This window comes from Atractosteus spatula, chromosome 24 (genome assembly GCF_055471065.1).
Source record: "Atractosteus spatula isolate fAtrSpa1 chromosome 24, fAtrSpa1.hap1, whole genome shotgun sequence".
NCBI lineage: Eukaryota > Metazoa > Chordata > Actinopteri > Semionotiformes > Lepisosteidae > Atractosteus > Atractosteus spatula.
The window spans coordinates 14,634,842-14,660,091 of record NC_142729.1 but is presented as its reverse complement, the minus strand read 5'-3'; the positions used below and the strand labels follow the sequence as shown (position 1 = coordinate 14,660,091).

The 25,250-nt window shown below is 58.2% G+C and overlaps 1 protein-coding gene across 1 annotated transcript; it reads left to right on the top strand.

Annotated features, from left to right (window-relative positions):
* Positions 1-301: 301 nt before the first annotated feature.
* LOC148815972 (serine/threonine-protein phosphatase PP1-beta catalytic subunit) lies at positions 302-25,147 on the top strand. The gene is made up of 8 exons (XM_088904814.1): positions 302-571; positions 19,379-19,510; positions 19,769-19,999; positions 20,977-21,081; positions 21,692-21,763; positions 23,107-23,258; positions 23,549-23,683; positions 24,731-25,147. Exons 1-8 carry the CDS (start codon positions 520-522, stop codon positions 24,833-24,835), a joined length of 984 nt encoding a protein of 327 aa, XP_088760940.1. The 5' UTR covers positions 302-519; the 3' UTR covers positions 24,836-25,147.
* The last annotated feature ends 103 nt before the right edge of the window (positions 25,148-25,250 follow it).

Sequence of the window (25,250 nt, the reverse complement as noted above, 5' to 3'; positions counted from 1 at the left end):
TCCCCAGGAGGTCTGAACCTGATCTCACTAGCCTTTCGCCATTTACCGCCATAAATATCTATCGTGGCGAAGGAGAAGCGGAGCTGATACAATCTTTGCTCTTCCGGAGTCTCGACAGCACTTTTCCCTTTGCTGGGGGGGGGGGGGGTCTTCATCGTTGTCAAAAACGATGTTTTAAAGAAAACAGGGAATAAATCCTCTCTCTCCCGAACACCCTGCGACATCCGCTCCCGCCTCCTGCGTGCTCACGCAGCGCAGCCGGGTTCGCCGTGCGCGCCCCCCGCGCCCGCGCCCCTGCGTACGCGCGTCCGCAGCAGGCGAGGGCGGGGGGGGGGGGGGGCTGTTTACCGCGAGAGCCGCAGCAGGGGCGGTTGTCAAGGGCGACAGGCAGACGGAGACAGGCGGGCGGCGGGACCCAGCGGCCGCGGCTCTCGCTATCTCTCGGCACGGGGGCGGCGGGCGCGCGGGGTTGGCTCGGGGGGCCGGAGCGCGAGCGGAGCTCTGACGGCAGTCACAGTCATGGCGGAGGGGGAGCTGGATGTGGATTCGCTGATCTCCAGGCTTTTGGAAGGTGAGTTCCCTGGGTTTTTCCCCCCCGCCCACGAATTCTGGTGCTTCTCGGCGGGTGTCACGGTCGCTGCAGACCGCGCAGGCTTTCGTTTTCTGGCTCAGTCGTCCGGGCGGCGGCGAGAGAGAGAGAGAGAGAGAGGCGGAGGAGGAGGGACCCGGCGCCGGGGCTGGAGCGAGAGGCCTAGCGGCGGCCAGCGGAGCCTCGGGCTCGCGTAACCCGCCCAGCCCGGCTTGGGAGCCGCCGCCGTCGCCGCCGCCGGCCCCGCTGATGTCACGGCTGAAATCGCCCTGTGTACTGCTAGGCAGTCTCCGTCAGCGAGACGGAGTGGATGCGTCTGTGAACGCGGTGTTTTGCTGTTTTGCGCCGCTGCCTAGCTGCGATGTGTGTCGTGTTTTGTTTTGGTTTTTTTTTCCCCCTCGGATCCTCGTGAAGAAGGGAAAAAAACACAAAGAAAACGGTCATCTGTTGTGGTGGAGGAGGAGGGGGGTCCCGCTGGCTGCCGATCGCTGGTTTGGGGGGGGGGGCTGCGGGTTTTATTTCGGTTCGCCGTCCAGTGTCAGCGGGGATGTGGTGGTGGTGGTGGTGGGGGGGCGCTGTGGCTCTGTTTACCTCCAGTGGGTGTGGAAGTGCACGCGTGTGTGCGCGCCCGACCTGCCCCCTCGACCCCTCTGGGGGATCTCTCCCTGGCTCCTCGGCCCCCCTGGGTGCTGCAGTTCTTCGGCCGGCGGGGGTGGGGGGAGCTGGCGTGTCGGTGATGGTGTTCCTGGGTCTCCCGTTGTTTACTGTAGTGAATGCCCCGGTGTGTGTGTGCTGCTCTTGACGCGCCTGACCCCAAGGGGAGGAGATGGAGTGCGTGTTTCAGCTCGGACCCGCCGCCCTCTGCCTCGGATGCGCCTCTGTTCGACCCCCCCCCCCAAGATGTGGTTTTTCCGCCTAGTTGTTGTTGCTGCGTGTTGGCATTGGAGATGGGCACGACCTGGCGCGTTTTTTCCTGAAAGAAACTTACTGGGACCCTGGAAAACGGCTGTGTATGGATGGGGGGGGGGGGAGGGTTATTTTGGCACCATGCAGTTCATTCTGCATCTGCTGCTCATCGTACGTCGGGGTTCTGGGGGAGGTGTGGTGGAAGCTCAGACACTGGGTGTCCTTCCTGCGCTGTGTGTCTGCCCTCCTCGGCGTGACGGAGCTCGGGTGGCAGCTCCGGGGGTCTGCGTTAACCCCCCCCCCCTTCTCCCGAAAGCGAAGACGACCGTCCAGCCGTTTTCGAACTGCTGTTTCCGGGTCAGGGCTGCAGGACAGCCGGGGTCTATCCCAGCCGGCAGCAGGCGCGAGGCAGGGTACGCCCTGGATGGGACGCCAGTCCGTCACCTTGGCACGCACGCTCGCAGACACGCGCGCTCGCACCAGGGCTGGTTATCCCAGAGCCTACGCCAACCTGGGGAGAACATGCAGACTCCACCCAGATGGCACCCCAGGAGTTGAACCCAGGGCTCCAGCGCTGCGAGGTACCAGCTGCGGATCAACCACCGCTGGCTCCCTGGAGCGTTGTGCCGGGGCCTGTGCCCATCCTTGTATATCCGTATCCTTGTAGAAGGAGCAGCAGGTGGGCACGGCGACTGGCGAGGTCGTGCCGGGTCGCACGCGGGCCAGAAACGAAAAGTCAGATCCGAGAGGGACGGAGAACCCTTTTCCAGGAGTGCTGCGCTCAGAGGAACGGAAACTACCTCTCGGAGAGCCAGACCTCCTTTTTCGAAAGCGGATCCAGCATGCACGAGCTCAGTCTTTCACAGGCAGACAGACGCACACAGAGAGGCACAGGCAGACAGACACACGCACACAGAGAGGCACAGGCAGACACGCACACGCACACAGAGAGGCACAGGCAGTCAGACACACACACACAGAGAGGCACAGGCAGACAGACACTTTCACAGAGAGGCACAGGCAGACAGACACTTTCACAGAGAGGCACAGGCAGACAGACGCACGCACACAGAGAGGCACAGGCAGACAGACACTTTCACAGAGAGGCACAGGCAGACAGACACACGCACACAGAGAGGCACAGGCAGACAGACGCACGCACACAGAGAGGCACAGGCAGACAGACGCACGCACACAGAGAGGCACAGGCAGACAGACGCACGCACACAGAGAGGCACAGGCAGACAGACGCACTTTCACAGAGAGGCACAGGCAGACAGACACACTTTCACAGAGAGGCACAGGCAGACAGACACACTTTCACAGAGAGGCACAGGCAGACAGACGCACGCACACAGAGAGGCACAGGCAGACAGACGCACGCACACAGAGAGGCACAGGCAGACAGACGCACGCACACAGAGAGGCACAGGCAGACAGACGCACGCACACAGAGAGGCACAGGCAGACAGACGCACGCACACAGAGAGGCACAGGCAGACAGACACACTTTCACAGAGAGGCACAGGCAGACAGACGCACGCACACAGAGAGGCACAGGCAGACAGACACACTTTCACAGAGAGGCACAGGCAGACAGACGCACGCACACAGAGAGGCACAGGCAGACAGACGCACGCACACAGAGAGGCACAGGCAGACAGACGCACGCACACAGAGAGGCACAGGCAGACAGACACGCACACAGAGAGGGACACGCACCCGCACACAGAGAGACACAGAGAGGGACACGCACCCGCACACAGAGAGGCACAGGCAGACACGCGCACACTCACACAGAGAGGCACAGGGAGACACGCACACTCACACAGAGAGGCACAGGCAGACAGATGCACTCACACAGAGAGGCACAGGCAGACACGCACACGCACACAGAGAGGCACAGGCAGACATGCACACGCACACAGAGAGGCACAGGCAGACATGCACACGCACACAGAGAGGCACAGGCAGTCAGACACGCACACAGAGAGGGACACGCACCCGCACACAGAGGCACAGGCAGCCAGACACGCACAGAGAGGGACAGGCAGGCACACACACACACACACACACACACACCGCACTCACATGGGAGCGCACGGGTGACTGTAATTGGCTTTTCCCTGGGCTGGGGATGGAGGAGTAAGCCTGTTTAGGACGGCTTGTGGTGGGGGGGGGTTGTTGCGTAACTCTCCCGAAGTCTGCGGACTGGGAGAGGAGGCGGTCTGGCTGCACATTCCTGGGCCTGGAGGAGATCTGGGAAGTTGGTGAATCCAGATGTAATGCCTTCCAGATGTGGCAGAAGCGCTGGGTCGGTCCCAGATGATGGCAGCTGGCCTCGAGCTGTCAGGGTTGAGGGGCCTGGAGCTGGGAGACTCTGAGCTTTCGAAGGTCCCGTACAGACCCCTCCCTCTGCTGCTGATGTGGGCTTTATAGCTGGCTGTCGTCTGGGCTGGACGAGCTCGAGATCCTGTGCAGTGTGGAGCTTACAGAGGACTTGAAAAGTCCGCTAGATCTGTGTGTTATTTTGGAGATAACTCTTAGACATGGCCCGGCATTTCTTTTCTGCAGGCATCCAAAAAGCTTGACTGTCAAATATTTAATAATGAATCGCATTTACAGTATATACGCACATAGCACTTTTCATCCTGAAAGATCCCAAAGTGCTTGACAGATGTAGGAGAGTGCAGCCCCCACCTGGGAGACACACAGTGTTCATTCTGCCCCAGCAGCCCCCACCTGGGAGACACACAGTGATCATTCTGCCCCAGCAGCCCCCACCTGGGAGACTCGCGGTGTTCATTCTGCACCAGCAGCCCCCACCTGGGAGATGCACAGTGATCATTCTGCACCAGCAGCCCCACCTGGGAGACGCAGTGTTCATTCTGCCCCAGCAGCTCCCACCTGGGAGACGCACAGTGATCATTCTGCCCCAGAAGCCCCCACCTGGGAGACGCACGGTGTTCATTCTGCACCAGCAGCCCCCACCTGGGAGACGCACGGTGTTCATTCTGCACCAGCAGCCCCCACCTGGGAGACGCACAGTGGTCAATCTGTACCAGCAGCCCCCACCTGGGAGACGCACAGTGTTCATTCTGCACCAGCAGCCCCCACCTGGGAGACGCACAGTGTTCATTCTGCACCAGCAGCCCCCACCTGTGAGACGCACAGTGTTCATTCTGCACCAGCAGCCCCCACCTGTGAGACGCACAGTGATCATTCTGCACCAGCAGCCCCCACCTGGGAGACACACAGCGATCATTCTGCACCAGAATGGTGGGGTGTGTGGGAGCTGGACCCGCGCAGTAGTGGTGGGAGATAACCCGCAGATAACCGAGCTGAGCTGGAGCTCTGAGCTCCATCCCGCTGCCCAAAGTCCAAACGCTCGCGTCGCGGGACTCGTTTTCGTGAACTTCCTGTTTAGGAACAGTGTTTTCGGCCAATAAAAAATACCCGCCGCGTCAGCTACGCGTTGTAGTCCTATCACAGGAGCGGTACACCGTTGGGACCAGTGCGGTATCCGAGAGGAATTCAGGAAAGGGGAAACGTTCTCCCCTCCAGACCTTCTCTCACGATAAGAAGTCAAATTAAAGGAGGGAGCGATGGGGGGGGGGGGGGAAACACACACACACAGAGCCTTGCGAAGGGGGCCAATGACACCTAACAGTCTCCAGGAAACCGAAAAAAAAGACAGAGAAGCAGCAGAAGGCCAGTTCTCTCAGGTGTCATCCGAGTAGCCAATTAAGAGACGGATTAAGCTCCGGGGTGTGGAAGGGCAGGCTTAAAGTCTCAGAATAGATCAGACGGGGCTGCCAGGCTTTCAGCAGGCTTTCCCTCCAGCTTCTTGTGAAGCATGGCGTTCAGTCCCCCAACACGAGCATGAAGAGCCGCGCTCCGATGGCGTCTGGTTCTCCGGATCATGCTCGGCGAGGTCTGGGGGCGCTTTTAATAAATAATGATATTGTTGCTTTATCGGTCCTATCCAATGTCTTGCATGAGGAACGTGTCTTTTCGCAGACCCCAGCTCGCTCTCCAGGAGACACACAGACAGGGAGAGAGAAGCTGGGGGGTCAGAGCGCAGGGTCGGCCATTTATACGGCGCCCCTGGAGCAGCTGGGGGTGTTAAGGGCCTCGCTCAGGGGCCCCAACGGAGTAGGATTCCTCTGCCGGCCGCGGGATTTGAACCGGCAACCTCCCAGCCACAGGCGCAGAGCCTCAGCCCCAGAGCCACCGCTCCGCCCCAAAGGCAGATGTGGCCCGTTCGGGGATCGAACCCGCGAGCTTGGCGTTATTGGCACCACACTCTAACTTTCAGCCAGTCTTAAACTCCCGGGCGCAGGGCGGTCTCGAGCGTGGGCTTGTTTTGTGTTTTCTTTCGGATTGGTTTGGAGGCGGAGGGAAAGGGTCCCGATTCCCGATCTCTGCTGGTCACCCCGGAGGGCCCCCCCCTCCCTGATCCCCTGTCCCACAGACCAGTCTTGAAAACCCGGGCTCCAGTCGGCCCCCGAGTCCGCCCCAGCCCTCTCCCCGACCTCCCTGTGTTTACTCCTTCTGGTGAAAAGCGCCTGCCGGAATAACTCTTCGGAGTGAGGAGAGGTGGCTCCTGACCGGGACTTTTAAAGCCGGCGGTTTCAGGAGCGTGCGGGGGGAATGAACTCTGGGAAAAGTTCAAAGGTTCATGGGAAGGTTTCAGACAAGGGGGGGGCGGGTGTTGAGTCCCCGAGAGGAAACCGGGGGCCCCGATCGGGTGTCCCCTGTTGGGCGACACTGGGTGCCCCCCGCTGTTTTCCGGCTGAAGGAACAGTGAAGCACAAATCGGAGGACAGGAGCGGGAAGCACCCTCTTCACACGAGGGAGTCTGGAACGAGAAGCTCGGACACGTTATTGAAGCCGACCCCCTGGCTTCCTTCAAGAAACAGCTGGATGTCATCCTGGGATCGGCTACCGGCCACAGACTAGTACGGTCTGTATGGCCTCCTCTTGTTGGCGTCTCCCAGAGCTGTGCCATCTCCCTGTGAGAGACAGACAGGAGAGTGGTGTCCACAGGACAGCTGTGTCATCTCCCAGAGAGAGAGACAGGAGAGTGGTGTCCACAGGACAGCTGTGTCATCTCCCAGAGAGAGAGACAGGAGAGTGGTGTCCACAGGACAGCTGTGCCATCTCCCAGAGAGAGAGACAGGAGAGCGGTGTCCACAGGACAGCTGTGCCATCTCCCAGAGAGAGAGACAGGATAGCGGTGTCCACAGGACAGCTGTGCCATCTCCCCGTGAGAGACAGAGACCTCAGTGATGCCGACTCTGCTTCTGCAGGGTGGTTACGTAGGTCCGCTCCCCTTCCGGCCTCCTGTGTTTTTAGAAGTCCTAAAATACACTTGCACTGACCTTGGCCGGTGTCCTTTGGTCTGGGTGTCTCCGTTAAGGCTGAAGTAGTATTCCAGGCCTTTCAGGATTGTGCCCCAGCCTGGTAATAGCCCTTTTTCCCCATGGCACAGAGGGCAGTTTCTGGCCAGAGCCAACACTGAACTGTACGGTCCCCTGAAGTCCAGTTTGACTGCTGGTATCGACCAGCTCGCCCCTCCCCCATCTCTGGCTGCTCATTTATGTCCTAAATCCTCCCTGCTTTAAACACCCGGGTTTCTCACTGGCCTGCGGTTCAATGCTGGGGTTCCCCAGCTGCGCGTCTTGGCACAGAGCAGGTGCCTGGCTGCGTTCAGGAGCCCGCGACACCTTCGTATCGAGAACAGAGCTTTTAACGGTCTCGGAAATCCGTCCGTGTTGCGGTTTCCCCGGACAGCAGCGCTACCGCGTCGGAAACGCGCACACGCTCTCTCTCTCTCTCTCTCGTCCCGGTGGTCCGAGGAGGAGCAGGTGGGCCGACAGCGGGCGGTTCGGTTCTGTCTGCGAAATGCACGTCTGTGTTTTGTGGCTCGGTCTGCAGCCTCGCACCAGAGAGTCTGAGCCTCCGGCTGAGCGCTCCTGGACTGAAACGGGCCTGCGCGATTTTCAGTAGCAGTCGGGGGGGGGGGGCAGCCCCTTGCTCTAGGGTGGTCTAGGGCAGTGGTTCTCCCAAGTATGGTCCGAAGACCGTTGGTGGTCCGCGAGCTGACCCTAGTCATCTTTCTTAAAGCAAGTCTCCCTTCTTCACCTGGAACTTTTTAAGTCATACAAAGATTGGCGAAATATGCTCTTTTGTTTCTAAAAATATGAGTCCTTTTTTAATAAAATCGAATTCAATCTTAAATTTCAGTACATTGGTAGGCGATGATTTTTTACAGGGTAAGATGTGGACGTAGGCGTGGGTGGTCCCAGTGCATCTGTGACTTGGTGTAAGTGGTCCGCAGACCATAGGGCTTGGAGGACCACTGGTCTAGGGTGTCAGCCTGTGAGCGCCGGGCCTCGGTGACCAGAGAGAGAGCTTTGTTTTCACCCGAGGCCAGGCCAGGCACGGCGATCCGTTTCCGGCTGTCGGGGGAGGCTGCTCCGATATTTCCCGGAACGCCCGGGAGCCATAGGAATTCGGCTTTGCAGGGAAATCGGTTTGCTTTTCTCCCGGTTGAGCTGGTTTTCGTTTTTTTTTAAAGGAAGCCAGAGGACGAGACGGGGCGAATTCCTGACCCTCGCCAATGAGATCTTTGTCCTAGGATATTTCTGTCGGGCTCCGGTTGTCGCATAATCGCATTGAAACTCGGGGCGTCGGAAACCGATTCTGCCCCCGTGTTATCCGACGCGCTAGACCCCCCCAAATCTCACAGGATCTCCGGAGAGAGGGTTGTACGGAGAGGGGCTGAAAGCCGTGCTCGAGAAAGACGCGCAGGGCTCTTCTGCCTCTGCCTTGCTCTCGCACTGAAGGAATTCCCCAAGGTCTCAGCATCTGCTGCATGTGAGCAATTTAACCGGAATCTTTTCATCTGTTTTCAGTATGATTAACCGGCAAGTAACCCGTTAACCAACCCTTTTGTTTATACAAGTTCTCAACCTGACCCCTGTGGGATAACGGTGACATTTCCCACTTTCTCGTCCTTGAAATCAGGTTTCCCCCGCAGGGTGTGGGTGACTTGAAGGTCCTCAAGTCTTGTAGAAAGAGCAAAACATTTCTCTCTCCCATCTGGCGTTTTCTGCTTTTGCGAGTAGTTCATATATGGAGATGACTCAGCTGTGCAGTTTGTGCTGTTCCATTCCGCTGTCCCACGTTATAAATTCCAGGCTCCCCGTTCTGGGCCTGTAGCGTCCCACAGTTTGGCACTATATTTGGAAACAGAAACCCTTTTTTCCAAAAGTGAGGGTTACAGAAGAGCTTTAGGGGAGGGAGTGTTTGATTATATAACCCGGAGGGGGCAGTTTTGATTTTTAATGTACGGTTCAGGGCGAAATTTTCAGCGTCTCCTGGATCTGCCGTTTGCTCCGCTCACCCGGAGATTCATATCGGATGGATGTCTTATTTAAGAGACGGCTGAATCTTTGAAGTCCTTTAGATATTCCGGAATCTCCCTGTGTTCACGTGCGTTTCCTCCGGGTGCTCCAGTTTCCCAATCCACAGACATGCTGGGAGGGTAATGGGCTTCTGGGAAGACGAGCCCCGGTGTGGGTGTGTGTGCCCTGGGATGTGTGTGTGTGTGTGCCCATTTCTTGCTGGGATAGGCTCCCGGTCTCCCGCGACCCTGGACTGGGAGAAGCGGTATGTTCAGGAGTTGGATAGGAGCTACAGGCCCTAGTGGTAGGACTGTCCTGATTTCGTGCACGTGGTGAAAACCGTTCCAGTGTGATCTCCCGAAAAGGGCTCAGCCAGGCTTCAGGGAAATGGGCGCTGTGCAGGTGGGGGGGGGTGGCACTGTGGCGGGGGGGGATACAGAGGTTGGGGTTGGTGCCGCAGGACTGTGACTCCTACAGACTCCCTCCCCACCCAGGGGGCACCTGCACTCGAGTGTTACCCGCGCGAGACGCCCGGCGTCCAGCTCGTGCTTGTGCCAGGCCTGCAGCGCCCCCTTCAAAACGCATCGCCCCCCCCGACCCACTGTTCCAGGTCAGACAGACAGTGAGTCAGGAACCGGCTGGACTCTGCCTTAAGAAAGCCACAGCCCAGTTATCGAAGCCCTCAGCCGTTACAAAGATTGAAGTTTTAGCATCGTAGGAAGCAAATAGTAACTAGTCATTTTTTATTTTGAGCAAACTTGATTTTATATAGCGCCTTTGCAGGTGGCTTTTCACAGCGCTTTGCAGAACCACAGCAATGACACTGGGAAAAAATCCACAAGATGTGCCCAATGAGAACGCACAGTGAGAGGAGACGGTAGATGGGGGTTCTGGATACAGCAGGAGCAGAGGAGTGAAGTACAGAACCGGTTCAGTACAGGCTCTTCTTAAGAAGAGGACTTGAGTCTGGTTGAGAAGGAGTTTAGAGAAGGTGGCTCTCTGATATCCTTGGGGGCAGAACTCCAGAGCTCTGGGGCGCAGCAGGAGAAGACCCTGTCGCCCCCAGAGTGTAGACAGGCTTTGGGGGTGGGGGGGGGGGGCTGGACAGACAGGAGACCAGGATTCGGAGAGTGAAGGTTGAGAGGTGGGGAGGAGGACAGTAGGTACAAGGTGTAGGGAGGTGACTTCAGACACCACCTTTTTTTTTAACCTTTGTGACCTTTGCTTGTATTTTGGTCTCTCTCTCTCCTGATCGCTACGTACGGCATGCTTGGGTTTGGGAAGGCGCTGTGCGAGTAAGTTGTTGTTGTGGTAAGTGTCCCCAGTAAAGCCAGTAACCGGCTGCTCTCGCACGCTGCCCCCCCCCCCCCCCCGGCTCTAACCTGGGGAAGTTTGGGACAGGTCGGACTCGAATGACTCTTCCAAAAGAGGGGTCTGTGGCTGGTTGCCGTGCCCTGGTCGTGGTTACTGGAACAAGCACCAGAGGGATCGCGGAGGATCAGAAGTCACGAGCCTGTTTTCGACTTGGGAAAGCTCTCCAGTGTCAGGGCGGTCGTGTCGGTGTGCCTTGGGCTGACTGTGCCCCAGTGTGTAGGGCTCACAGAGGGCCCTTTGTGCCCAGCGCGAGGGGCCGTCTCCGCGTGGCACTGCCAGCCCGGGGGGGGCGGGGGAGTGAATCGTGCTTCCCAGAAGCGACGAGGAGGGGGAATTCACTGGGCTTTGTTCCAATACCTACCCCCCCCCCCCCTTCTCCAAGAAGTAAGCTTCTGTAAGAAGTAAGAACAGTCTGTATTCACAGTCGCAAAATGCCTGATTAGTTGCGTTGTTAAGCGCCTTGGGGGCAACCTTGTTGTGAAAGGCGCTATATAAAATGGAATTGAATTAACGGCGAGCCGCTGCCAGCCCAGTTCGGGAGATCAGCAAGGGCAGACATGCTGTTTGCTGTCTGGGGGGGTGTTGCTCGAGCGAGCTGCGTGGGGGCGCGGGGGGGTTAAGTCTCTAGCTCGTTCTCTCCCACGGTGGCCGTGCCCGGCGCCGGCCGGTTGAGTGGGCTCCTTGTGACCCCCTCCGCGTATGCCCCCCCCCCCCCCGAGTTCATCAGGACCCTTTCCTTGCTGTGGGCAGCGCTGGCACCTGCTGCGGTCTCCCCCCCGATGGAGGCACGGAGCCGTACCCCGATTCCTCCCTGCAGGCCACCGGTGTGGCTGGGAGGAGGAGGAGGAGGAGGAGGAGGAGGAGGAGGTGGGGGGGGGGGGGAGATTTTGACCCACGCTGCCCAGCAGTGAGGTATCAATCTTCAGTCGCCCTCAAACGTGCCCGCCCCGATCGGAGGTGTCACAGGACCCACCCCCCCCCAAACTGCTGAACAACACTGTTTTGACGGAGCGTCAGAAAGGATCCTAAATTTCTCGGGGCTTCCTCGGACGTTCAGGGCAGTCGTTTGCCTTTTTTTGGGGGGGGGGGGTCGGCGGCGCGTGACCCCCCCCCCCTCCCTCCGTTTGTGTCCGACGGCGGCCTCCATCGCCGCTGCCTCTGTTGTCACGGCTTCGCACTGTGTGTTCTCCGAAGACTGCCCATATATGGCCAGGAGCCGGGCTGCTGTGTTCCTCAGGAGTGCATCTCCAGGCCTCCGGGCCCAGACCTTGGCTCTGTCTCTATTAGCTGGAGAGGGGGCTGCTGTGCTGGCGAGTCGCAGAGAAGTAAAAACAAAACCAAGCCTGGGGGGGGTCTTGGGTATCTGTTTCCCACAGAGCCCAGCGGACCTACCCGGTAATCTGCTCTCCTTATTTAGGGGCCTGGGTTCGATCTGCGGGCATTGGATGAGCTCTGTAAACGGGACGGGGGGACGGGGGGTGAAGCAAGAGGGGGGGGGCTGCGTTGCAGATCGCGAGAGGGAGGCACAGGCGCGCGCGTCCTTACGCCAAGGGTGGCGGGTGTCTGGAACCAGGCGCCTCCTGGCCGCGCTCTGGAAGTGGCGTTTCGCTGGGGATCTTCGAGAAACAGCCCGTGAGAGATCCTCAGGATAACCTGGGTGCCGAGTAGCAAATGAGCAGGAGGACAAGCAAGATCAGTCGTCTCGTTTGTCAGCTCTGTTCACTCGAAACTGAAACTGACCGCCGTTCGCATGACTAGTGGCAAAACTGCTGAGCGTCGGATCACAGCGCCTCCACTTTTCGCGAACCAAGGCGCTCTACGAGCGACCAGAAGGGTTCGGAAAAACACAGGGCTTGGTCCACACTGGCTTGTCTTGAGATTTGGAAAATAAATTTAAAAAAAAAAGACACGAGGGCCAAACCTTGGGGGGAGGAGAACAAGAAAAGTCAACATTTGCACCCAGCCGGGTGTGGAATCGTCCCACGGTGGGCCTTGTTGTACGACACGAGAGCTGTGTTGTTTTTCTGGTCCGGTGCTGTCCGTGTGTCCCTTCCCTCGGTCTCGGGACTGTTGGGTCGCAGTCGCCTGGAGTTTTTCTCGACCCCTCGGGATATCAAGTATCGGATCCCTTCGTATCTCCGAGGCCTCGCTCCCTTTGTCTCGCCTATGAAATTTTCAGGCTCTCTGCCGGCTGAGAGAGTCCCCCCCCCCCAGGGCATCGCTGAGCCCCTCATCCAAGACGGAGTTCGGCACACAGCCCCGGTCAGCCGAGCCCGTCTCCTCCCCCCCCCCCCCCCGGGAGAGAGGAGCAAGCGAAGGGCAGGGGGTAGGAACTGAGCCTCCGGCAGGAATGCAGAGGACACAGGCCCTCCTGAAACGTTAACCATCGCGAGCCACAGGCTGTGTGGAGGGTTCGCGGGCGGCATCTGTTTTCTTGGACCTGCGATAAATATTTAAAGACAAGGATGCAGGCTAAAGGGCGGTGGCGCAGTGGTGAGCATTGCTGCCTCGCAGCGCGGGGGCCCTGGGTTCGATCGCTGGGGTGCTGCTGTCTGGGTGGAGTTTGCATGTTCTCCATGCGTTTGTGTAGGTTTCCTCCAGGTGCTCCAGTTTCCTCCCGCAGTCCAGAGACAGGCTGGTGGGTTAATGGGCTTCTGGGAAAACTGGCCCTGGTGTGTCTGTGTGTCCGGTGATGGACTGGCGTCCCGTCCCGGGTGTAGCCCGCCTTGTGCCCATTGCATGCTGGGATAGGCTCCCCACCCAACCCTGAATGGGAGGAAGCGTCTAGGAAATGGGTGCATATAGGTCATTTGTTTTTAAAAACTGGCCCTTCTTGTTTCTTTATTTCATTGCGGCCACAGTTTAAAGGCGCTTAACAGGACGAACGTGACCTCTCACCCCCTGTTGATCCAATTGATCCACCAAGCAAATATGAGCGATAGTGGAATAGTCGCATCTGTAAGACAGTGAAGCTTTTTTTTTTTAAAACTTGAAATTGCCTCGTCTTCTTCCCTGTCCCTTCATCTCTGGACTGCGTGGGAATGGTGCCCCCGCTTTTAAAACGCGGCCCTCTTTACACCAAGTGGTGGTGGGGGTGTGGAGCAGGCCGCCCAGCCGTGTGGTGGAAGCGGACAAACCTGGAGTCGGGCAACAGACACGGCTGGATAGGATCCCGGCATCAGGACAGCAGACGCTCCTTTACACAAAGGGCGGTGGGGGTGTGGGACAGGCTTCTCGTGCATAGCGTTGGCGTCTTCAATTAACAGCTCAACCAACCGGCTGGATTGCCTCTCCTGTTCTTGTTGGCGACTGCCGTCTTCAGACTGTTTTTGTAGGCCGAGGCACATCCCACAATCCCTGCCCCGTTTTGTTTTTTTGGCCAAGTTAAGGTGAAGCTTTTCAGATCCCACGTTGCTGGGTTTCAACTCCTCCTTTCATCTCGATGCTGTCGGCTCACCGCCTGATAACTGAGGCGCGGTGCCTCGGTTCCGTTTTCGACTGGCGTTCTCCGCGAGGCTGCTGCGTGGGTTGGGTTGTGCGTGGCACAGACGAGGCCCAGCTCTCTCTCTCGTGTGCAGACATGGCCTCTCACCACTGGGGGTGGTGGCACACGGGGCGGGCTGATTGATGTGCTGTTTTCGGCTCTGTGCCCCAGGCTGGGGTGTCTTCAAGGGCGCTTGCCTGCTCTGTGGCTAGGACATTGTGTTCCGTCTTGGGGGGGGCTCTCGGCTCCCATATTAGGCAGCGTTGGGAGGGTGGGGGTGGGGGGGGCAGGCATTCCTGAGCGCTGCAGTCAGGCAACAGCAGATTCCTCGTCTGCAGTCTGCCCCCTCTTCCTCCTCCTCCTCCTCCTCCTCCTCTCCTCCCTGCATTCTCCGAAGTGGCGGATAGGTGCAGCTGGCTCGGCCCATCTCTCTCTGTCTCGGTCTCAATTCAACTCAAGGCGCTTTATTGGCATTTTAATGGCATTTAATGTACTGGCATCAGTGTTGCCCAAGCACGTAAAAATAAAATGTACTTGAAACAAGACCAAAAAAAAAAAAAATCAGGACATTCGCTACCTCCCTGAGGAAGGTCAGTCCTGCGGGGTGACCGGAGCGGCGCCATGCCCCGTTCCCCCTCTCTCGCCCGCGCACAGCGCCGCCCGGGGCGCAGGTGAGGGGTGGTTACGCTAGAAGAAACGGGCTTTTTCAGGATCGGCCTTCAGGCTTCGGTGCGTTTCAGTTGTCGGGTTTTTATTATTGCTGCCTTGCGGTGTTGGAGTCCGGGGGTTTTGTTTCCAGACTGGGGTGCTGTCTGTGTGGAGTTTGCATGTTGCTGGGAAAGTATTGCAGTTCCCTGTCCAGCCCGGATAGGAGGCAGTTCTTTACACAAAGGGTGGTGGGAGAGTGGAGCAGGTTGCCCGGCCCTGGTGTTGAAGCCGATACCCTGGCGCCTGACAAGAAACAGGTGGATGAGATCCTGGGATCGACGGGCTGTTAGCTACCAAATTCGGGCTGGTGGGGCCCAGCGGTCTCCTCGGGTCTGTCGCCTTGCTCTGGCTCCTCCTGTCCTCCTCAGTCAGTCGTTGTTGAGATCTCTCACCCCCCCGGCCCTGGGCGCCGGAGATGAGAGGCTCCACTTGAGGAGGCCTTCAAGCCCAGGTGCTGGCGACAGGCCTGCTGGCAGCTGCTGCAGGAACAGCTCTGGGGAGGAGAGGCAGCAGGATGGGAGAGCAGTAGCAGAAACACGCACGGGCATCAACATGGGCAACACGTGAGCAACACACGGGCATCAACACGGGCATCAACACGGGCAACACACGGGCATCATACAGGCAACCACGGGCATCAACATGGGCAACACGTGATCAACACATGGGCAACCACGGGCATCAATACGAGCATCACACAGGCATCACACAGGCAACCACGGCATCAACATGGGCAACACGTGAGCAACACAGAGGCAACACACGGGCATCAACATGGGCAACACGTGAGCAACACACGGGCATCAACACGGGCAACACACGGGCATCATACAGGCAACCACGGGCATCAACATGGGCAACACATGAGCAACACACAGGCAACACACGGGCATCAACATGGGCAACACACAGGCAACCACGGGCATCAACATGGGCAACACGTGAGCAACACACGGGCATCAACACGGGCAACACACGGGCATCATACAGGCAACCACGGGCATCAACATGGGCATCAACATGGGCAACACATGGGCAACACATGGGCAACACACAGGCAACACACAGGCATCAACATGGGCAACACACAGGCAACCACGGGCATCAACATGGGCAACACACAGGCAACCACGGGCATCATACAGGCAACTATGGGCATTCACACGGGCATCTCACAGGCTTCATACAGGCAACCACAGGTACGCTGCATTAAATGTGCTCTCCCATCTGAAAGTCGAAATGACAACAACCGAATGCGGTAGACTGTAAACAGGCGCCATCCTTCGGATGAGACGTCAAACCGAGGTCCTGACTATCTGTGCTCATTAAAAATCCCAGGGCGTTTCTCGAGAAGTCAGTTCAGAGAGGGGGGTTATTAGGAGGCCATGATGGGTAAAGGCCAGGGGGGAAATTTGGCCAGGACACTGGGGTAACACCCCTACTCTTCTCGAGAGACGCCCTGGGATTTTTAATGACCACAGAGAGTCAGGACCTCGGTTTGACGTCTCATCCGAAGGACGGCGCCTGTTTACAGTCTAGTGTCCCCCGTCACTATACTGGGGCATCAGGACCCACACAGACCGCAGGGTGAGCGGATTCACCCCGCTACGGAGCGAGCTCCACGGTGTGATGGAGAACTGAAATCTGCCGGGGGTGCGTGGGTCGGCGGGCCCAGGGGGTGGGGAACCCCTAATCTAGCCGGCAGCTGGGGGCGAGGAAAAGGTGCGCTGCGGACCAGAGGTCCCCAGTTCGCCTCCCAGCTGTGCCACCGGCTTGCTGGCACCGAGTGAATCGAGTGCCCTTTGCTGCGCGGTCAGCAGCGGGAGGGTTCTGGGGGACCCGGGGGAGACCCCCGAGCTGAGCTCATTACAACTGCGGGGTGAGCAAGCCTGCTTCTGGGCTCCTGGGGGAATCGGCGCCTTCCAGGGAGCAGTGGAGGTGGGGCACAGGAGGGGAGGTCTCCTGCTCTCCTGACTTGACCCCAGTTGATCCCAGAGCTATTTTCTGACATCCTGCCGCGCAGTTTTCACGTGATCCCCAATGTTTGGATAGCCTGTCGGGCTTCACCGCGGGGGGGGGGGGAGGGCAATGCATCAACCGACTACCACGATCAGCCAAGGTCTCCCTAGTAAACCAGCTTCTCCCCCTCCCCCCGCTGCTTCTGTGTGCGGTGAATGTATTTCTTCCCCGGGTTGTTAATGGCTTGTCGCTGCGGAGCCGAGAGGTTGCCCGTGACGTCACTCAGCCCCCTTCCGCTGTTCTCCACCCCCCCCTCCCCCGGCCGGGTCTCTGAGCCGGGACCTGCTCCGTCACCCTTGGTCTGGTTGCTAGGCAGCCGCTGACGACGGGGCCCTGTTTACCGGCGTGTAAGGTGAACCGGCAGGCCGGGGGGGGGGGGGGGCAGGAGGAGTTCCCAGCGGCCCCTGCGACAGCGCCTGTGATTCAGGCCGGCTCAGCCGAGCGCCGAGCTGTTGTCGTCGATAGCAGGGGCTACTTGGGGGGACGGGACGGCGTGAGGCATTTATTGAACACGAAATCATGCAAAGGAGAAAAACTATCCAGAAAAAGACGCTCCTAAAAAAAAAACAGCTCCTCAATGCGCTGCTCGAATCAATTCGCTACCCAAGTCGGAGCACAAGTTCAACATTTTACATCAGTCGTGTTTTTCGCCTCGTTATTCTTCATGCCGTTTAAGTAATATTGCGTTTCCATCAAGCTTTAAAGAAGGGAGTAGCGTTAGACCGTTTTAGTTTGTGGATACGATATCTGCCCCGTATTACTAACAAGTTAATTACGAATGTTTTTTCCCCCCTTTTGCGTCTTGCGAAGAATAAGTATTTAAATGTTTCATGTAGGACTGTGATAAAGACAGTTTAATGCGAGTCTAGCCAAAACAACTTGGTAAATAGGCGTTACAACCGAGTTTAGCGCAGGTTGCGCTGTTGTTGTTGTTGTTTCGCCGTCCTGTTGCCAGGCAACCGAGTGGCGCTCTGCCGCCGCGCGTTCACGATCTCCCAGAATGCCCCGCTCCCCTGGGTACCCTCGCCCGCTCAGGCTGTGACAAACCCACCAGGGAGAAGAAACTATTAATACTTCTAGTACAGGATACTGCTACGGGCGCCACCAGACTCGGGCACGCTGTCTCCGGGACTTGACCACTCGCAAGAGCCTGGTTTGGAGAGGCCATATTCCTTGGTTTCGGTGATATGTTTTTGGCTTTAGTTTTTCACGAAAGAGAATAAAACTATGGATGCAAAAATACAGCTCATACAGAAAATGTACGGTCACAGACTTAAGACTGTTAAAGGGCACCGTCCTTTGGATGAGATGTAAAACCGAGGTCCTGACTACTCTGTGGTCATTTAAAAATCCCAGGACGTTTCTCGAAAAGAGCCGGTTCAGAGAGGGGGGGTTATTAGGAGGCCATGATGGGTAAAGGCCAGGGGGGAAATTTGGCCAGGACACCGGGGTAACACCCCTACTCTTCTCGAGAAACGCCCTGGGATTTTTAATGACCACAGAGAGTCAGGACCTCGGTTTGACGTCTCATTTGAAGGACGGCGCCTGTTTACAGTCTAGTGTCCCCCGTCACTATACTGGGGCATTAGGACCCACACAGATCGCAGGGTGAGCGCCCCCTGCTGGCCCCACTAACACCTCTTCCAGCAGAGGTGTCCTTTCCTTAGATCTGTCCCACCTCTGGCTCCGATCTCTGTAGTCCGTCTTCCTTGCTTTATCCGAATTTCCCTCTATTTCCCTTTCCCAGCTTCTCAGTCTGATCAGTGTTACCTGTAGCTCTGTGTGATGGAGATCTCCTGGCTGCTGGCTCGCCGATCCACCCCACCTGCTGCCGCAGTGCCCTGTGTCCCGAGAACCGCAGGCAAGCAGCCCCCCCTGTGGCGCAGATCTGTGTGGGCGGTTTCGTCCTGGGGGCAGCGAGGACACGGAGGACAAGGGAAACCGAGCTGGGCACGGGTCCAGTGTTGAGACAGCACAGTGTGACCACAACGCTGGCACTGTTCCCCGCCCGACTCGCGCCAAGCTCGTAAACACCCGGTCCGTTCTGCCATTCCAGCTCCTCCCACAGGCTTCCCAGGAACCGCACTGGCCTCCCCAGGAGTTCAGGAACGGCTGCTCTCCCCTTCCACAGCCTGATCTCTACACGGCCCTTTCAGGGGGCAAATCTGGGCGTCCCCAAACGCAGCACTGTCTTAGATGGATAAGAAAGCGCTCCAACCCTTTTCATTTGTTTTTTGGAGAGGAAAAAATTCCCAGCCGGAATGACGGATTCTAGTCTTTTGGCCTTTGAACTGGGTCAGTACATGGTGCTCTGGCGTCGTGGCGAAGGCGAGGGCTCAGCAGTGAATGGCCCTCAGACTGGAATTGGTTGCCACACACTAAGCAAGTGTCTGATGTCTTACCCGAGAGTTTGCAGCTTTCCTTGGGCACAGTGGAGCGCGTTTCTCTGAGAAACGCTGGCCGTCCTGAAAGGTCTCTCTCGCTCAAGGCAGACGTCTCAGTGGGGTTGGGGGGTGGGGGGTTTATTTGGGGTGCTTTGGGGGCGCCGCAGCCCTAGTCTGTGGATCTCTGGCCGGTGGCAGTGGGTCCGCTGCGGTACAGTTCAAATCCGAAAAGCCTCTTTTCCGTTGCTCCGATACAGCGCGGGATGAGCTGTTGCACCCGCAGCGAGTCTCTGCCTGAGAGGCCCCAGGCCTCGAACCGTGAGCTGCCCTGTCCGCCGGGCCCCTGGACCTCGAGAGTCCGAGCCGACCGCGCCTCGGCGGTGTGGGTCTGTGGCTTGGGGGCGGGAAGCCGTGGAGGAATGGGGCTCGGAAAAAGCCCGCATGGATCGGATTCCTGCCCCTCTCCCTAACGCCCGCCCCCCCCCCCTTCTCTCTTCCGCAGTGCGGGGATGTCGCCCGGGGAAGATCGTGCAGATGACGGAGGCGGAGGTGCGGGGCCTGTGCATCAAGTCCCGGGAGATCTTCCTCAGCCAGCCCATCCTGCTGGAGCTGGAGGCCCCCCTTAAAATCTGCGGTGAGTGCTGCACCCCCCTTCCCCCCCCCCCCCCCCCTCCCCATCCTGTTTCTGCTGCTCCCCGAAGCCCAGCTCATTATGCACTGAGACATGGGCGATGGTCATGGTGGTGATGGGAGGTGGTTCCTAATATTTTGGCCGGAGGGTGTGCTGTGCTGGTGATGAACTCATTTGTTGCTTTGCCTCGAACTTGGCCTAAAACCCGCTGTGTGGAAAAAGGCGCCCTTGATTAAAGTGCCTTTTCCCCGGCGCGCGCAGGCGACATCCACGGGCAGTACACAGACCTGCTGCGGCTCTTCGAGTACGGCGGCTTCCCCCCCGAGGCCAACTACCTGTTCCTGGGCGACTACGTGGACCGGGGCAAGCAGTCGCTGGAGACCATCTGCCTGCTGCTGGCCTACAAGATCAAGTACCCCGAGAACTTCTTCCTGCTGCGCGGCAACCACGAGTGCGCCTCCATCAACCGCATCTACGGCTTCTACGACGAGTGTGAGTCTCCGGGGGGCGTGGGAGGGAGAGGGGGGTGTCGGGGGGAGAGGGGGGGTTGTGTGAGTGAGAGGGGAGACTCCACCACGAGTGCGCCTCCATCAACCGCATCTACGGCTTCTACGACGAGTGTGAGTCTCCGGGGGGCGTCGGAGGGAGAGGGGGGTGTCGGGGGGAGAGAGGGGGGGTTGTGTGAGTGAGAGGGGAGACTCCACCACGAGTGCGCCTCCATCAACTGCATTTACGGCTTCTACGACGAGTGTGAGTCTCCGGGGGGCGTGGGAGGGAGAGGGGGGTGTCGGGGGGAGAGGGGGGTTGTGTGAGTGAGAGGGGAGACTCCACCACGAGTGCGCCTCCATCAACCGCATCTACGGCTTCTACGACGAGTGTGAGTCTCCGGGGGGCGTCGGAGGGAGAGGGGGGTGTCGGGGGGAGAGAGGGGGGGTTGTGTGAGTGAGAGGGGAGACTCCACCACGAGTGCGCCTCCATCAACTGCATTTACGGCTTCTACGACGAGTGTGAGTCTCCGGGGGGCGTGGGAGGGAGAGGGGGGTGTCGGGGGGAGAGGGGGGGGGTTGTGTGAGTGAGAGGGGAGACTCCACCAAGAGTGCTCCTCCATCAACTGCATTTACGGCTTCTACGATGAGTGGGAGGCACGGGGGGGTGTATGATGAGGGGAGAGGGGGGTGGGTCCGTGGGAGGGAAGGAGAGAGGGGGTGTGTGTCCAGGGGAGGGGAGAGGGGGGTGGATCCAGGGGAGGGAAGGGGAGAGGGGGGTGTCCGTGGGAGGGGAGGGGAGAGGGGGTGGGTCAGAGGGAGGGGAGAGGAGGAATTTGTCAGCCCCTCACTTGTGCTTTTCAGGACGGGGCGGGCCCAGAAGAAGGAAACGGGCCAGCCCCGTCCTGAAAGAAGGCGGAGGGTGTTGTGGGGCTGGGCGGAGTGGCGGGCCGGGTCTGACGAGTCCCTGTGCGTTGCCGACAGGCAAGCGGCGGTTCAACATTAAGCTGTGGAAGACCTTCACCGACTGCTTCAACTGCCTGCCCATCGCCGCCATCGTGGACGAGAAGATCTTCTGCTGCCACGGAGGTACCTGGCCCGGCGACTCAGTACCTGTCTGAGTTACTGTCTTCCTCCTCCCCACCTCTCAACTTTCGTTCCTCCGACTCTGGTCTCCTGTCTGTCCCCCCAAATCCCGTCTACACTCTGTGGGCGACAGGGTCTTCTCCTGCTGCACACCACAGCTCTGGAGTTCTGTCTCCAAGGATATCAGAGAGTCACCTTCTCTAAACTCCTTCACATCCAGACTCCAAACCCCCTCCTTCAGAAAGACCTCTCCCTCTGTCTCTCCGTTTACTTCTGTCCCCTCGTCCTCTCTGACCTCTCTCCTCTGTCTGTCTGCTCTCCTGACCTCTCCCTCAGTCTCTGTCCCCTCGCCCTCTCTGACCTCTCTCCTCTGTCTAGTCTCCTGACCTCTCCCTTGGTCTCTGTGTCCTCTGTCCTCTCGCCCTCTCTGACCTCTCTCTCCTCTGTCCTCTCGCCCTCTCTGACCTCTCTCCCTGTGTCTCTCTGTGTCCTCTGTCCCCTCGCCCTCTCTGACCTCTCTCCCTCTGTCTGTCTGCTCTCCTGACCTCTCCCTCTGTCTCTCTGTGTCCTCTGTCCCCTCGCCCTGTCCTGACCTCTCCCTCCGTCTCTCCAGGACTGTCTCCTGACCTGCAGTCCATGGAGCAGATCCGTCGCATCATGAGACCCACAGACGTCCCGGACACAGGTGAGGTCCCGCCCCGGCCCTGAAACGCCCCCCCCCCCTCGCACGAGCAGGCGTGTTCCCACGCCCCTGGGACCCTTGAAGAAGAGGCTGTGCGACATCATCAGATCAGCTGAGCTGGGCCTTGTGTCCTCTTCATGCTTGTAAGGGTTTTTCATCTTCTCTTCTGCCAGCAGAGATACCAGGTCTTCAGTGTTATTGAACTTAATACCACGGGAGCGATATCTTTGTCACTGTTTGACCTGTCCTATCCCTCCCTCCATTTTCTAGCCAATTCAGGGTCGCTGGGCAGCCGGAGTCTATCCTGGCCAACAAAGAGCACAGGGCAGGGTACACCCTGGACGGGACACCAGTCCATCACAGACACACACAGACACACCAGGGCCAATTTTCCCAGAAGACAAATGAACCTCCCAAAATGTGCCTGGACTATGGGGGAACAGCGGAGCACCTGGAGGAAACCTACATGAACATGGGCAGAACATGCAAACTCCACCCAGACAGCACCCCAGGTCCAAAGTTGAATCCAGGGCCCCCAGCTCTGCGAGGCAGCGAAGCCAACCACTGTGCCACCGTGCTGCCCTCTGTTTGAACTGTTAATGAGTTAATTGAAAAGTTAAATGAGTGTTTTTCAGCCAGTTGCTGAGTGGAGATTTTTCAGGCTTTAGTGAAGAGCGAATCACTGGTATTTGTCGCAGCCAGGTCTGCTTCAACGTGTGCTCGTTAGCATAGCGCCGTCTCGTTAGTGGTCATACCGCAGTCCGGCCTTTCAGGCTGGTTTCACTCAATCAGGTTTTATTCAGATGTGCTTCAGTTAAGTGGTAGTTTCAGGGTGAGCGGGATATCTGCCTGCAGTTCTACTGCCAGTTCACAGGAGCGATGCTGCAGGTCAATTACAATAACCAGCAACCTCCACCAGAGGGCAGCATCGTCCAGCAGCAGCGAAGCTAGAAAGCACCAGTATATCCACATGGGTCCTGACTCTCCTATAGTGTGTCAACCGCTTGGAAGATAACACACCTCACATGCAGAATACTGTGTTTATGTTCTGAAATTAGAACGGCACTGCAGAGCCCCCTCCAGGTTGAAATGACTGTCAAAATATCCACTTGTGCTGGCAGGGCGGTGCGTCTGTCTGTCTGTGGGTGGTGGGTGCCTCTGGTGTTTGTCCTGAGGTTGTGGGGTGTGTACATCCCTCTCTCTGTGAGGACACGTGCCAGGTGTGCTTGAACGATGACATCGCGCAGGTGTTGCGGTGAAAGTGGTCCCATGGGAAACGCGTCCCCCTTTGGCGACCCTGTGTGAGAGTGGCCCCCTCTGTCTGTCTGTCTGTCTGTCCGTCCCAGGGCTGCTGTGCGACCTGCTGTGGTCGGACCCCGACAAGGATGTCCAGGGCTGGGGGGAGAACGACCGTGGCGTCTCCTTCACCTTCGGGGCCGACGTGGTCAGCAAGTTCCTCAACCGGCACGACCTGGACCTCATCTGCAGGGCGCACCAGGTACGGGGTCACCCCAGTGCGATACAGCTCCGCTCCGGGGTTCCCAGGTATGGGGTCACCCCAGTGCGATACAGCTCCGCTCAGGGGTTCCCTCATCTGTGGGGCGCACCAGGTACGAGGACACCCCAGTGCGATACGGCTCACCCCAGGAGTTTGCAGCCCTGGTCCCGGAGGGGGTTCTTGGGAGAACAGCCATGCATCCAAACCCCCACGCGTGCACACGCACACACGCTCTCAGTAAACCCCCCCACACGCTCTCAGTGTCAGCTGCTGTTGGCTCCGCCCCGCAGGTGGTGGAGGACGGCTACGAGTTCTTCGCGAAGAGGCAGCTGGTCACCCTGTTCTCTGCTCCCAATTACTGCGGGGAGTTCGACAACGCCGGGGGGATGATGAGTGTGGACGAGACCCTCATGTGCTCCTTCCAGGTAAATACTGTAGCTTCAGCAGTAGAAGTACATGCAAAGTTCACAGAGACCCTCTCAACAGGCTGAAGCAGGCTGGGGGGTGGTGGTTAGGTTTCCTGTCTAACCCCACGTCCCATGAATTGCGACATGTGGCCCTTCCTGCTCAATAGTCCCCGTACTGACTAATGCACTGAGATGTGAAGCTGCCCTTCCTGCTCACTAGTCCCCGTACTGACTAATGCACTGAGATGTGAAGCGGCCCTTCCTGCTCACTAGTCCCTGTACTGTCTAATGTACTGAGATGTGAAGCGGCCCTTCCTGCTCACTAGTCCCCGTACTGACTAATGCACTGAGATGTGAAGCTGCCCTTCCTGCTCACTAGTCCCCGTACTGACTAATGTACTGAGATGTGAAGCGGCTCTTCCTGCTCACTAGTCCCCGTACTGACTAATGTACTGAGATGTGCAGCGGCCCTTCCTGCTCACTAGTCCCTGTGCTGACTAATGTACTGAGATAAGTACAGGTTGTGCAGCAGACATTTCACTGCAGAAATGTTCCAGCGTGATCCGCAGGCAGAGTTAACCAGTGAGGAGTATTTGTCAGTGAAACCGTCTGGAAGAGGAGAGCAGTATTTCTACTGGGTGTTTCTGTAAAATGGAGTCGTTGCTGAGGAGAGCCCAGCAGTGTGCAGGACATGTGCTCCTCTTAATCAGCGGACAGGAGGCTTTCAAGAAGACGAGCAAGGCTCGTTCTTAACAAGCAACGCGGGCATTTTCACAGCTGCGTTGGCTTTGCGAAAATGCACGTCGGCCAAAGTGCTATAGAGGCCCGAAAAGGTGCTTTTCAAAGTGCGAGTCTGGTGTTCGCACAACACTGACAGCAGGGTCTGTTAAGTACTGCTCCCCCCCCCCACCCCCCGCTGCTGCTGAGAGCTGGGGGGACCCCAGAGTCCTCTGCCTGCTCACGGCTCAACAGCGCCTCCCGCAGGGCTGCGGTAGTTTCTCGCCGGGTGGGTGCAAAATGAAAGACGCCTTAGAAACGCGCTCTCTTGTCTCCCCCCCCCCCCAGATCCTGAAGCCGTCTGAGAAGAAAGCCAAGTACCAGTACGGGGGCATGAACTCGGGCCGGCCGGTCACCCCCCCGCGCACAGCGACCCCCCCGAAGAAGCGGTGAAGCGCATGCGAGCGACGAGAGAGAGAGAGAGAGAGAGCGAGAGGACGGGACCCCCCAGCGGCGATCACCGCCCCCCCCCCCCCCCCCCCCAGGCGAGAAGAAGACGCATCCGAAAAAATAAACAACCACAAGCGACAAAAACAAACCAACACGAATTTAAAAACCGAAACGACAACTTGCTTCTTTTTTTTTTTTAAGGAAAGAAAACCTGTCTCCTGTTAGGTGCTCACGCCTTGTTGATTTCCTGCACTGCTGCCCCCCTCACCCCTTCCCTCTGTAACCACGCCTGTTTATAAAAAGTATTTAAATTCAGCGCCTTGTCCTCTCTTCTCTTTTACCCCAGTCTCTCCCCCCCCCCCCCCCCCCCCTTCTTTCCGAACGGCGTTCCCCCTCCTGTGTTTCCAGCTCCGTTCTT

Excerpts from the sequence above, each read along its gene's own strand:
- LOC148815972 (XM_088904814.1), top strand. The coding sequence starts at position 520 with ATGGCGGAGGGGGAGCTGGATGTGGATTCGCTGATCTCCAGGCTTTTG. Across the intron at positions 572-19,378 it reads GATCTCCAGGCTTTTGGAAG|TGCGGGGATGTCGCCCGGGG; the intron begins GTGAGTTCCCTG and ends TCTCTTCCGCAG. Across the intron at positions 21,082-21,691 it reads GATCTTCTGCTGCCACGGAG|GACTGTCTCCTGACCTGCAG; the intron begins GTACCTGGCCCG and ends CCGTCTCTCCAG.